The following is a 12521-nucleotide window of genomic DNA, read 5'->3' on the forward strand; positions in this document are numbered from 1 at the left end:
AAGTCGAACATAGCCAAATTATATTTATATATATATATATATATATATATATATATATAAATATACATCGTAAAAAGAGGAAAAAAAAATTTGTAAAATTTTTAAGACCTCTCTTTTCTACGCATACAAATTCATCGAAGAAGACATCTCTGTTCATCCTAATTATATTTTTTTTACATATATTGCCTCTCCCTCTCAAAAATCTTTATTTATGTATGCGCATGCAACTGTCTCATTTTAATCGCAAGAAACAATGCAGACGAAACGAGCAGAATCCGAGAACATCGTATCCTTTGTTATATCGGGGATCTCAACCGGGATGCGTGTGGTATACGAGCGAGAGAGGATCGTTATCACCGAGGAAAACCGTGTGGGATTCCTTACGATAACAAATCGAAGAAACCAAAAGTTTGACCCAATTCTACCCGTCAAGAACCTACTAGAATCATTCGCGAAGGTGGAAAGATTCCCGCTTACGTATAATCCGGCTTACCCCTTGGTCGTTGTTTGTCATGGTCCTCGTCGTCCACCGTGGTCGCGAGCCCCGCTCCAGCCGGAAGACGTACGTCAGTTGCGCCGGATATGGATAATATATGACGTTAATAAAACAACTACAGAGTATCGATGGTCAGGGTGCGAGGTCTTATCACTCCTACGCGTATATTCCGCGAAAGGAGGAGAAGGAGGAGGATGATTTCTCAAGAGTCCTTTAACCGTCACGATCGCGCTCGAATTATCGATTCGAACGCGAGGAGCTGACTCGCCGCCACCGTTGTCGTCGTCGTTGCAAAACTACCAAAGTACTAACCGAATCCACCGAGTCCACCCAGAGTCGCGCGTATTTACGCCCCACGGCTGCAACTCCGCCGTCCTTCACTATCCGCGCGTATGTGTATATATTGCACGTACGATCTCCCTTCCCCCTCTCTCTCTCTCTGTCGTCTGTCACGCTCTCTGACGTGCGCCCTCCTCGACGCGGCGTCGCGACGCCGCGCTCTCTCCCAAACACTAGATACTCGCCCGGGGTAGCTACTCGTCACGATCGAGTATCACCCGCACGTGTCGTCTCAATTGATTCGCGCGTTAAAGATAATTATTACATGTAGAGATCAACATTATTGTAAAATTTTCTGATTTTTTAGTGTATTTTTTTTTTTTATAGGACACTAAATAGGCTCGATAAAAGTATTTACGATTTATATTCGCGCCCGTTTTCGACCCGCACGAGCTTACGCGCACGTTCTTATCCTCCCTCGCCTTCAGTCCTACGGCACCTGCATCCGTATTTCCATCGAGACGATGACGTCGGGACGCTTGCGCGTAACACGCGCGCCCGTATACCGAGCGACGTCATATATTGGCGTTCCGTGTTTCATTCCCTCGTAATCGTTCGTTGCACCTGTCTCACGGAGGGATGGGACTGGTGCAAGAGTATTGTCTTTTAAATAAAACTCTTTCAAATTTCGATATGTGACCCTCAATAGATCACATATGGGTCTCACTTTGATCCTACCGATATTTTAACAATATCCTGAAGTCCCTAATCAATAAAAAAGATGTCTAAAATTTATTTTTTTACTTTTATTGTACATGATCATTTTTTATAGATGTCAAGGAATATATATATAAATTTTTGTAGATTTTTTCAAGCGCTTTGAGATAGCTAAAATTGCGATTAGATATTGTGACCCATATATGACCAGAAGAAAAGCAAAAAAAAATTGTGACCTACAAAGATTAAATATATTTTTGCGTAATAAAACGTGAAGATTAATATTTTATCAAAATATTCTCTCGCACTATTTTAATGATTACATAATCTGAAAGAAAATATCGATATTTTCTCTGCTCGGGTATTTTGACTTTGCTTCCGAAATGTCGGTATTACAATTACGTGATTGCATTGTCTCATGAATCTTGTCGATTGATATCGATTACCGATTCTCTACGACTAGAGTCGTTCGTTGCCCTGAGAGATTATAAAGTCGTTCAACTTCAATAGTACTATGGCTAAAATTATCGGCGATACATATAGACCTGTATTATTATTGAACCATAGCTATATCCGGTCTACCGGTTATACATCGACGCCAAATATAGCAGGATTCCCGATGTTATGATTCACAATGTATGCTGTCTGTAGTAGCTTGGCACACAAAGGAATCTTTCAAATTTCAACTAGTCGTTTCATTAGAGATATATATACGATAATAAAAAATAATATTATTGAATGTTTTAATATATAAAATCTAACGGAATGTCTCTCCCCTCCCAATTTGGATAATCTTGGTCTTATATATTATATGAATATTTTATTAATGCCTGTATTTTATTATGTGGGTTTTCTTTTAGGGATGAAATCCATAATAGGATTATAGTATATATAAATATATATCTTAATTCTTACGGATAAAGAAAACATTTTATCCATAATTCTTATGAATAAGAAATATATAACTAGCTTGTTACATAGGGTTCTGATTAAACTTTACGGAATAACCACCACTGTTGGGATCCTGCTGCAGTTCAAAGTTATTTGTGGAAAGGCCAAAGGGCTTCAACACCATGTTACCCAGATCTTTAAGCTTCCCCAACATTTCTGTTTTTAATTTTTCGTTTCTTTCATTAATTAATGGAGGTAATCTCTGAAAGAGAAATAATTGATACATTAATAGATCGTTGTAAATAATTGTGATTTTAAATATCTATATTTTTTGAGCAAGTGATACATTACCCTCACAGCATGATTAGCTTCCGTATGATTAAGATCAAATGTTAATACTTTCTTAAAATCTTCTAATGCTTCATCTAACTTATCTGTCTCCTCATACAATTGTGCTCTCCTAATATAAGCCTTTACATAACTGGAATTTAATTCAATAGCTTTTGTACAATCGGATATCGCCGAATCCTTCTCTGTCTGTAAGTAATTGTTTGCTAATAACAACTGGAAGATACAAACATGATATATGTCAATAGCTTAGTTGTTTTCAACAAGTACCTGACATTTCGCTTTCGCCGCTGCTCTGTTAGCATACAATATAGATCTTTCTTTGTTATATGCTAAAGGACAAATTCGCAACGCTTGCGTGTATTGAGATATCGCTGATATGTATTCACCATTTTTGAAAAAATCATTTCCCACCTGTTTTAAATTTTCCGCCTCACATTTCATTGCCTGTAAGAGTAAAAATAGATGTAATGCAGTATATCATAACATACAATAATAATTCTACAGAAAAAGACATTGCAATACCTCTTGTTCAGCTTCCGTAAGTAATAAATCTCTGTTCTTGAGAAGATCCTCGATTGCATCCTCCGAAAGATCTGTATTTTGTGCGTTATCATCGTTACCTTCGTTGGGTTCCTCATCTACGATATCCCACGAATCACCCGCTATGTTTCCCGACTTTGTACTCTCGTCCATTTTAATGAAAGAACTTTCTAGACCTCGAGTAAGCTCCTCGATGACTTCTTCGTTAGACTGAAGTTTCTTCGATTTGTCGCTCGCATTATCCATCGTTCAATCAGAATACAACATTAACAAAATTGCGTCGAATTCGTTCGACGGACATATGCGTGAACATACAAAATCAGTTGTTCACCGAAAACGATTCACCCTGACATTTCTCCGTGTCTTTTACGCCCAACAATAGAGCGCGTATCGTTCGATCCTTTCTAACCAATTTCGTGTTAATTTTTAATAACAACTTGTCTCAAAGATGATAGATTCGCTGTCTTCCTCTTATAATTTTCCTCTTTTCTTTTAAATCCCGACTAAATACGTCTATTTCGTATCTTAGATGCGAGAAGTGTAATATATATATTAGATTACAATTACAAGTTACAGATACAACATCGATGGAGACAGAAGTATATTGTGCACTTTAAGTGCAGATGACGCGAAGGAGTAAGGAGCAAAGATTATGAAAAGTGAAGACAAGAAACTACATATCCAATGTCATGACCTATAAGGACCAATAAGCTTACAACTTTTCCGACGAAGTTGCGACCTCATTTGGCATCGCACGATGCTTAAAAAAGATATCATTAATCTTTTAATCGATGACGTTAGTTCAAAATTAAGCGCATCGTTATACGTGAATCTAAAAATTTTCGCAATGGACGCAAAATATTAGATAAAATATCGTAAATTTCTGCGGAAAATAAAATACATGACAAAGAAAGCGTGACACAGCAAAAAAACAAAAAAAAATATTTTTAAAAGAGATAGAATTATATCTTATTTACGTCCTATCTCTGATTATGCATATCTAATCTTTTTTTGTCTCTCATCTTAATATAATTTTCGATATATTTCTCACATACAAGAAAAATAAGAATCCGCAATTGATGATTATTAATATTATTATCGTTAATATTTACAAAAATTCATTTATTTTTTAGTTATATTTTTCTTACCCACGCATATTTAATTTCTTTTTATAATTATTTTATACTTGTGTTCTCTTCTCTCGTACACAATTCAATCTGTCAGAAATTTGTTTGCAAAAGGGAAGCTATATAAAAATTATGTATGACTATATCGACATGCTTTTTTCAATCGATGCGATGAAACTTTATGTGCGCGTGAAATTCCGAGCGAGTTTTGCAAGAATGTCCGAATGTCGTAATCATATAAATTAAACTGATTAGCGATAATATGATGCATGATATCGGCCGAAGGAGTATGTCGAACAAGGTCGCCGCGTAAATATACGACGCTATAAATTGGCCGCGCTCTCGAGATTATTTAAGAAATAGTCCGAACATACGAGAGAATTATTCTAGGCGTGTACATGTAAGTATATACACATATTTGCACTAAACGCGCGAATCCACGTGTGTCGACGTTAGTTATTCGAGAGTAAATATTTTATAACGATGACGAGGAGATTGATCGATCGTCTCGCGCGTGTTATACTTTAGAAGGCGCGAAATAAGGAGAAAGACGGAGTGAACAGATGGACGGATCTACATTTATTCTGTTTTTTTTTTTTTACAGATTCCATTTTTGGAATATTCAATATTTGAAGTATTTCGCACTGCAAATAACTAGGCAATCTAAGAATAGCAATCAATAAAACGTTGACAGAGAGGGAGTGAAAATTAGAAGGTAACGGAGAGAAAGAAAGAGACAGAAGAAGATAGTGAACAAGAGAGGGGGAGGTGTATACATATATATAAATTATATATTAGACGCATCACCACGTCGTTCTCGTTTCTGTCGCGCGAGAACGAGAGGCGCGAAGAGATTACAGTCTGTGTGTTTATATGCTTCCCGATGCGGCGAACGAGACTGAGATCAAATAACGGTCGCTTTACCGTAATATAACAATTCGATCTGTGAGAAATTAAGTGCGTGTCGTAAAAGTGCCTTTTCTGTCATTAACGCACGCAAAATGGTAAGTTTATTTAGCTCATTATAACGTTTTTCTCTTTTCCAGTAAAGTCAATCAATCAATGTTTTATTATTCAGAGATTGACAGTTCTCTTTTTTTCCAGTTTCAGAGAGACGGAGCGAAATTAAGACAGCGCATAGGGAAAAGATCGTCGGTCGAATTACCTTACGAGAGCAAGATCGCTTTGAAGAAGCAAGACGTACTGCCAATCGAAACCCAGCATCTCCTCTTTGTTTTGACATTCTTTCTCTTTGTATCGTTTATTATAATCGTACTGGAGAGAAATCTGCCTGATCCGATAACTATTGATACAGAGAGATTGTATCCAGGAAGATTCGTAGCTGAACGTGCTCGCAATCATATTGTGAATCTAACATCGATCGGGCCTCGTATCGCCGGAAGCTACGAGAATGAAATCTTAGCTGTTAAATTTCTCACGACCATAATTAATAATTTGATTATAACAGCACACGAGAATCATAGGATAGTCCTTAATATTACAAAGCATAGTGGTGCATTCCCACTTAAGTTTTTTGATGGCATGACTAATGTTTATAGAAACGTACAGAATGTTATTGTCAAAGTTGGACCTCATAGGCCTACGACGTACAGCTTGTTGCTTAATTGTCATTTTGATTCATTTCTAGAGAGTCCGGGTAAACAAATTATTATTATATATGATATATTTATGCAAGATATTTCTTTCTATTGTGCATAATCTTATTAAATGAAAAACTTTAGGCGGTTCAGATGATGGTGCTGGTTGTGCTGTAATGCTGGAGATTTTACAAATAATTACTCAAAGCCCCAGAATATTGAAGCATAATATTATATTTTTATTTAATGGCGCAGAAGAGAATATATTGCAGGTATGTTAATTTCGTGTCACATTTTGATAGTTATGAGTAAGAGTATTTTATTCTCAATATACTTTGTAGGCATCTCATGGCTTTATAACACAGCATCCATGGGCAAAGGAAGTTCAAACATTTATAAATTTAGAAGCATGCGGAGCCGGTGGTCGCGAATTATTATTTCAGGCTGGACCTCACAATCCTTGGATGCTTGAGGTATATCATATTATTTGCACTGTTATTATTCAACATTGTATCGTTATTCAAAGTTCATTCCTCATTGATGTATATATCCACACAGGTTTATGCCAAATCTGTGCCATATCCTTATGCATCATCCTTAGCTCAGGAAATATTTGAGAGCGGCATTGTACCTGGTGATACAGACTTTCGGATATTTAGAGATTTTGGAAAAATTTCTGGTAAGTTATAAATTTGTTTATGCTATTACAATTATGCTCTCTTTATTATTTTATTGTGTGTGTTAATAGAAAATTTACTAATCTTTGTAAAATTTCATACAGGCGTTGACTTTGCATGGTCAAAAAATGGCTATGTGTACCATACTAAGTTTGATAATGTTGATCAGATACCACTGGGAGCTTTGCAAAGAACCGGTGATAATATTCTTGCATTGACACAAGGGATAATATTTGAAGATCATTTATCAGATCCGAATATGCAAGAGACACGGGGAAGTCTTGTATTCTTCGACTTTTTGGGCGCATTTGTTATTAGATGGTCACGATACATCGCCAATACAATTAATATTGCCAGTTTAATTACAGCTGGGTACTCTATCTATTTGAATATGCAGAATGCACGTAGAAGTAAGAATATATAATCATTATTTAGATTCAGTTCTCAATAGATCTTAATCAGTATTCATTTTCTCGAACAAATCTGAATGATACAATCAAATTATCAAACATAGATATTAAGAGATGGACGTACATGAGATATGTGACAATGTGTGTTGGAGTAGTCATCATCTCATGGTTGGCATCCATATTTTCTTGTACGTTAATTGCCCTGATCTTGACTAAACTGGGAAAGGTAATGAGTTGGTATGCGAGACCGGCGTGGCTATTTTTTTTATACATTTGTCCAACCACTTTCATGTCGATGATTGTATTCCTGCACATCGGATCAAGACAGAGGAAGGCAAGTGATAAAGATATCCTGTCCTGTGGCAATCTCATTCATAAATAGAAAGAAATAAAATTAAAATTAAATTAAATAAATCTTATTCATTCATTACGCTTGTAATATTGATGTTAAACGAATTCGCGTTTAAAAGCTTATTACGACATGAAAAATTTATAGAATAATCGATAATTTATAGGAAGTTAGCTCTGCATGGATCTTGTATCAAATGTACTGTGATGCGTATGCCATAATATGGATGACGGTTCTTTTCGTATGTGTTTTATTCGAGATACGATCGGGCTTTATACCATTGCATTGGGTCTTGTTCCCAGCGATTGGAAATATCGTGCGACATTATTTCTTCAATAAATGGAAAGGTGAATATAATTTTAACATAATTCTTCGTTTTTAGGTGCTAACATTGGTAATTTCAACTAAAGTGTTTTAAACTTTAAAGTGTTAATCTCTCTAATATCTAATATAAAGCATTTTTATAAATTTTACAGACTGGAAATGGCTTTGTTATCATTTGGGATCATTGAGCCTATCCTATATACAATCATTTTACTTATCGCTCGGTGCTCTCTATCTCTTTATCCCAATAATGGGAAGGTCCGGCGGCAGTATTAATTCCGAAGTCATAGTAGCTAACATGTTGTCAATATTATTCTGTCTGCTATTTAGTTACATGGTAAAATATTTAATGATAATTCAAATCGTATTTGCATGAAGTATAATTTGAAATCTTTAATTTTTGAACACTTCTTTCAATACTGTATTATATAACATAATGTCTATATGTAACTGACATCTCTCTCAATGTTTTCAGTTGCCAATAGTGCTTCTAATAAAGAATGCGGAACGAATTATAAATGTCATAGTCGGCATTTTCTTAATTGCTATTGCTGTGTTAATTTTAACACCGCTTGGATTCCCTTACAGTGGTGATCCATTATCGCCTGCCCCAGAACGATTCATGATCGCGGTATAATATAATTATTTTTTTTTTTTTGTGTAAAATTTCTTTTGTTTTATACAAGATAATAGTTTATATTATATTTATTTATACATATCTTTTTCTTATGATTTATAGCACACTCAACGTCAATTTTATGATGCAAATGGTAGCGTTAGGTATTCCGGTACAGGATATTGGTTAGTGGATTTAGATATGAATAGTCCTCACAGTGTAGAATCGATAGTACCTGAAGTGGCTGTCGCGACGCCAACAGTCAGAGACTGCGAGAAAGAATTATACTGCGGTTTTCCATATTTAATGCCAGTCACAACTTTCTTATGGTATGTACATATCGAAATTGATAGATTATTTGAAAATAATATTGAAAATTAATATAGATTTTGGGAAAACATATCTTTTTATAGGAAAACGAGTTGGATTCCTGGACCCGCTCCACTTATAAGTATACCTACAAAACTCGAGATTATTTCAAAGACTGCAAAACAGCATATGGTTAATTTTACCTTTAATGTTACAGGTAATATATTAATCAACAAGTTTATATATTTAAGCTATAAAATAACCTCCAATATAATCATATATCATTATATTGACTTTTTTAGGTCCTGATCACATAGGTATAATTCTATCTCCATATAAAGGTGTTCATTTAAAAAAATGGTCTGTGATTGATGAGAAACCATTGCAAGGTCCAATGTGGAACGATAGAGAGACTTATTTCATTTATTATGCATGTGCCTCAGATTGTATACCATATACATTTTCTATCGAATTGAATGTAAGTTTATGATCTAAAAAAAAAAATTATTTTTCTTTATTCTATTGTTGAACGACATCACGTATTTTGTGCCATCTTAAATTATGTATATAACTAGGTGTCCATCGCGCAGAAAGGCCCGTGTTTGTCGATCGCGTTAGCCGGACACTTTTTACATGGCGAACACCAAAGATCTTTGAGATTTAAGAAATTTTTGGCGCAGTTTCCATCGTGGACTGTCATCGCTCCCTGGACAGCGACGTATACATCATGGGAATTTTAACGAGAACGGTAGTAGGATAATGATGCGGTAAGTGCGGACTAAAATGCAAAGCAATATTGTCCTACAAAATAGAACATCTCTCGAAATAATGAAGCCTAATAAAACAGCGTTTGAGGTATGATTGAAACCTAATAACATGGCTATATAATATCGCTTGAATATCTTACATTTAATCTTTAATATTTCTTAAAATATTTCGACACTCGAAAAGTATCGAGGAAGGTTAACGAAATACAGTAAAGAATGAAACGACGAAGCGTTCTCATTCTGAGTTTATATGAATTTTTTACTAGCGTATTATCGTTAACAGAGATGATGTCAAATTAGCGTAAGATATTGATTTAGATTTAAATTATATACAGAAATATCTTATCATTATATATATATAGAGAGAGGAAGAGTGAAAAGGACAAAGAGAAAGAGAGATAATATAGATCGAGAATATTTGTCCAAATGCTTAAGAAAGTGATAGCTACAATTATTTTTCATAGAATAAAACGTACAGTAATATTGCATATCATAAGCACGATTTAGAATAATTCTACGCACTATTTTTCGATTTTATAATTTCTACAAATATTTAAAAAATCAAAATCTAGAAATATTAAATGATAACATAGAAACTGTGATTGCATGATATACGCTCTCTTAGTACACTTCAAATACAGATTTAAATATCGATACTAGTTCAAGTTGCCATCCCAAAATCCGATAAATCAACTACTAATTGCATCATTAGTGTATTGTGCATGAATTATACAAGAACCATTTGAACTGTTTAAACTGTTTAGATTGTTTTATGCTTTTGAATACCTTAGAGTTTGCGAATTTGAAAATTCACGATTTAATCGGCCATAGCTGCTATTTGACATAAAATACAACTCAATGCTATCATCAGAACATCATGAAAACATCAAACTTTCCTCATAAATAGACAATATAAATGACAAGTAAATAGTATTTTACATTGTAATACTTTAGATGTGACAAACAAAAGTTATTTGAGATAAAATTAAATATTTGAAGTTTTATATTTTGAATAGTATAATCAAAGAAATAACATTTTTTTAAATATATATATATGGCATATATACAGGCACATACATACAGAATGTGCTTAATATGATACATTCTATACTTAGATTTGAGTTGATTACATTCTATATGCAATGAATTAAGAGAAATTTGTAAGAGCATTAGAATTTTGTAAAAGAGCTTTTACTTCATGTTCTAATCAATTTATGAACCATTCCCATTTTTCCTAGTTTTAGATATCTAGAAATCTACATTTTTAATAGCATATCAAAAAAATTGAGACTTGTGACATGAGTATACATGTATATCCTGATGTAATTTTCAATGATTTTTATATAATAGTTTAATATTTTTTGCATTTAAATGCTAACTACTATCTCTTTATGCCATAGTTGTAAACAGATATCAAGACTATCTTTAAATATAAATCTTTAATTTCTTTATGCAATTTCCTCTTTAATAACAAAATATTTTTTTTCACTTATATTAAAAATATTTCCGATAATAATGTGCCTCTTTGTACACACACAGCATCCATATTTTATGATATTGCACTTTTAACAATACGTTCTGCATGAAATTATGGGCCACTTTTTCATATTACTATATCTATATTCATATATGACCATTAAGAGTCATGTTAATCCGATTCTTCTAATGTGATCTTGACACGATTCTTCTTCTCCATCTCTTTCATAATTCACAATTAATATCAATTTATTCCACGAGTACAATGAAGACTACTTAATAATATTGATTAGCAGAATATATCTAGTTTCTAGAACAGTTAAAACTATGAGATGCTCTGCTTACATAATGAAATTTTTGCCACAAGTCCATTGACAGAGTTGATTGCTTAAACTAATACTTATGCCTGTGCCGCAAGTTACTCTATGTAACTTACCGGATTATTCATTGTACTTGATAAAACAATATATGATGAATATGATTATATTGCGCGAAACTCTTCTGATCGAAATCTTTCGCGAATAGAAAAAGTTATTCATCAATAATACTAGTGATAAATAGTACAACGCGGACGCGTATTTCATTATATAAAAAAATGATAATTTTATATAATATATAAATCAAGATTTTGTAGTAACAAAGTAGTAAAATATTATAAACGCGAGGACGAAAAAGTTGAAACATCTTAGAGAGAACATTTACGTAATATATTTTTATATGTAGTTCAAATTGTTTGTTTTCTACTGTCTGTTATGTTAATATTATTAAGCATTAATTAGGTATGTACTTTCATCTATATGTTTGCGTTAATTATCTGTATCCATTAAATTGTGGCTGTTTTATTCAATTGTTCATTAATTTTCTTACATATGATACATTTTCAATTTATTAGCTAATAAAAAATGTTTCAAAATCGCACAAATCTATATTTACTTAATTAGTGTGCACAAAATTATAAGCAATAATTATCTCATAATTTGATAGCAGCTATACGTAATTAATTACAACGGCTTAAAAATAAACGAATATTACCGATTTGTTTATTATACGTGTCCATTTTTTGCACATTATATATTATACACATGAAAATGTATCTTTATGTGTTCTGTGATTCTTTAAGCAATCGCTATTAATACGAGCGGAGAGCTTTATTATTGTAAAGCGAAAGTTGCGTAGTTATATCAACAGGGTTCTTATTTTATTGTTAAGAGTAAAACGAAGTTGAAGTAATAATAACAAAGTTTTTTCATTGTTCCTTGTGTTTCGAGAAGATAATTCTAGATTAACACGTAAAAAAAGGGCCTTGTGTATTTTTCGCATGAATTGTAGATAATTGTATTTCACAACTTCGTTTTACGCCAAATACCGGCCAAAGGATCCATCCATTGTGCGTGACATACGTATAATTTATCCTGTAGGTAAAAAAAAGCGTGGACCAAGTCCACGCGTCTGTTAAAAAGTTGTTGCGCGCTTTAATGTATGCTTAAACTTTAATTATTCAAACCATAAAAGTAATAATATTAGAAAATTGCCCCAAAAAATCATGAGTAATAAAATATACCTTAAAAAAAAAGAAACATTTCCTTTATACAAC

General features: G+C 33.4%; 3 protein-coding genes across 4 annotated transcripts in view; 1 reads left to right on the forward strand and 2 right to left on the reverse strand.

The window, feature by feature from the left end:
* The window catches only part of LOC115237873 (probable sodium/potassium/calcium exchanger CG1090), a 16344-nt gene extending 14573 nt beyond the window's left edge, over positions 1–1771 (reverse strand). Inside the window, exon 1 of the mRNA XM_029811234.1 lies at positions 494–1771. Within this exon, the coding sequence (XP_029667094.1) occupies positions 494–514 (21 nt within the window). The 5' untranslated portion in view covers positions 515–1771. The remainder of the gene's footprint in view (positions 1–493) is intronic.
* Positions 1772–2206: 435 nt separating this feature from the next.
* On the reverse strand, positions 2207–3900 carry LOC115237874 (tetratricopeptide repeat protein 1). Its single transcript, XM_029811235.1, has 4 exons — positions 3257–3900; positions 3002–3178; positions 2735–2920; positions 2207–2645 (listed from the first exon to the last, which is right to left on the reverse strand). Exons 1-4 carry the CDS (start codon positions 3518–3520, stop codon positions 2466–2468), a joined length of 807 nt encoding a protein of 268 aa, XP_029667095.1. The 5' UTR covers positions 3521–3900; the 3' UTR covers positions 2207–2465.
* A 1275-nt stretch (positions 3901–5175) lies between these two features.
* Positions 5176–10483, forward strand: LOC115237947 (endoplasmic reticulum metallopeptidase 1-like). Of its 2 annotated transcripts, XM_029811356.1 has the most exons (14): positions 5176–5405; positions 5506–6058; positions 6144–6271; positions 6341–6472; positions 6558–6678; positions 6781–7086; positions 7191–7420; positions 7602–7782; positions 7912–8096; positions 8235–8390; positions 8499–8704; positions 8789–8901; positions 8987–9162; positions 9260–10481. In XM_029811356.1, the coding sequence occupies exons 1-14, from the start codon at positions 5403–5405 to the stop codon at positions 9422–9424; spliced, it is 2655 nt and encodes an 884-aa protein (XP_029667216.1). In that variant the 5' UTR covers positions 5176–5402; the 3' UTR covers positions 9425–10481. The 2 variants fall into 2 exon arrangements, with proteins under 2 accessions (XP_029667216.1, XP_029667214.1); XM_029811354.1 differs by lacking the exon at positions 5176–5405 and having other exon boundaries at positions 5464–6058; positions 9260–10483.
* Positions 10484–12521: the final 2038 nt, after the last annotated feature.

The sequence above is a fragment of the Formica exsecta genome, unplaced genomic scaffold (genome assembly GCF_003651465.1).
Source record: "Formica exsecta isolate Colony F162 unplaced genomic scaffold, ASM365146v1 scaffold314, whole genome shotgun sequence".
In the NCBI taxonomy this organism is placed as follows: Eukaryota; Metazoa; Arthropoda; class Insecta; order Hymenoptera; family Formicidae; genus Formica; species Formica exsecta.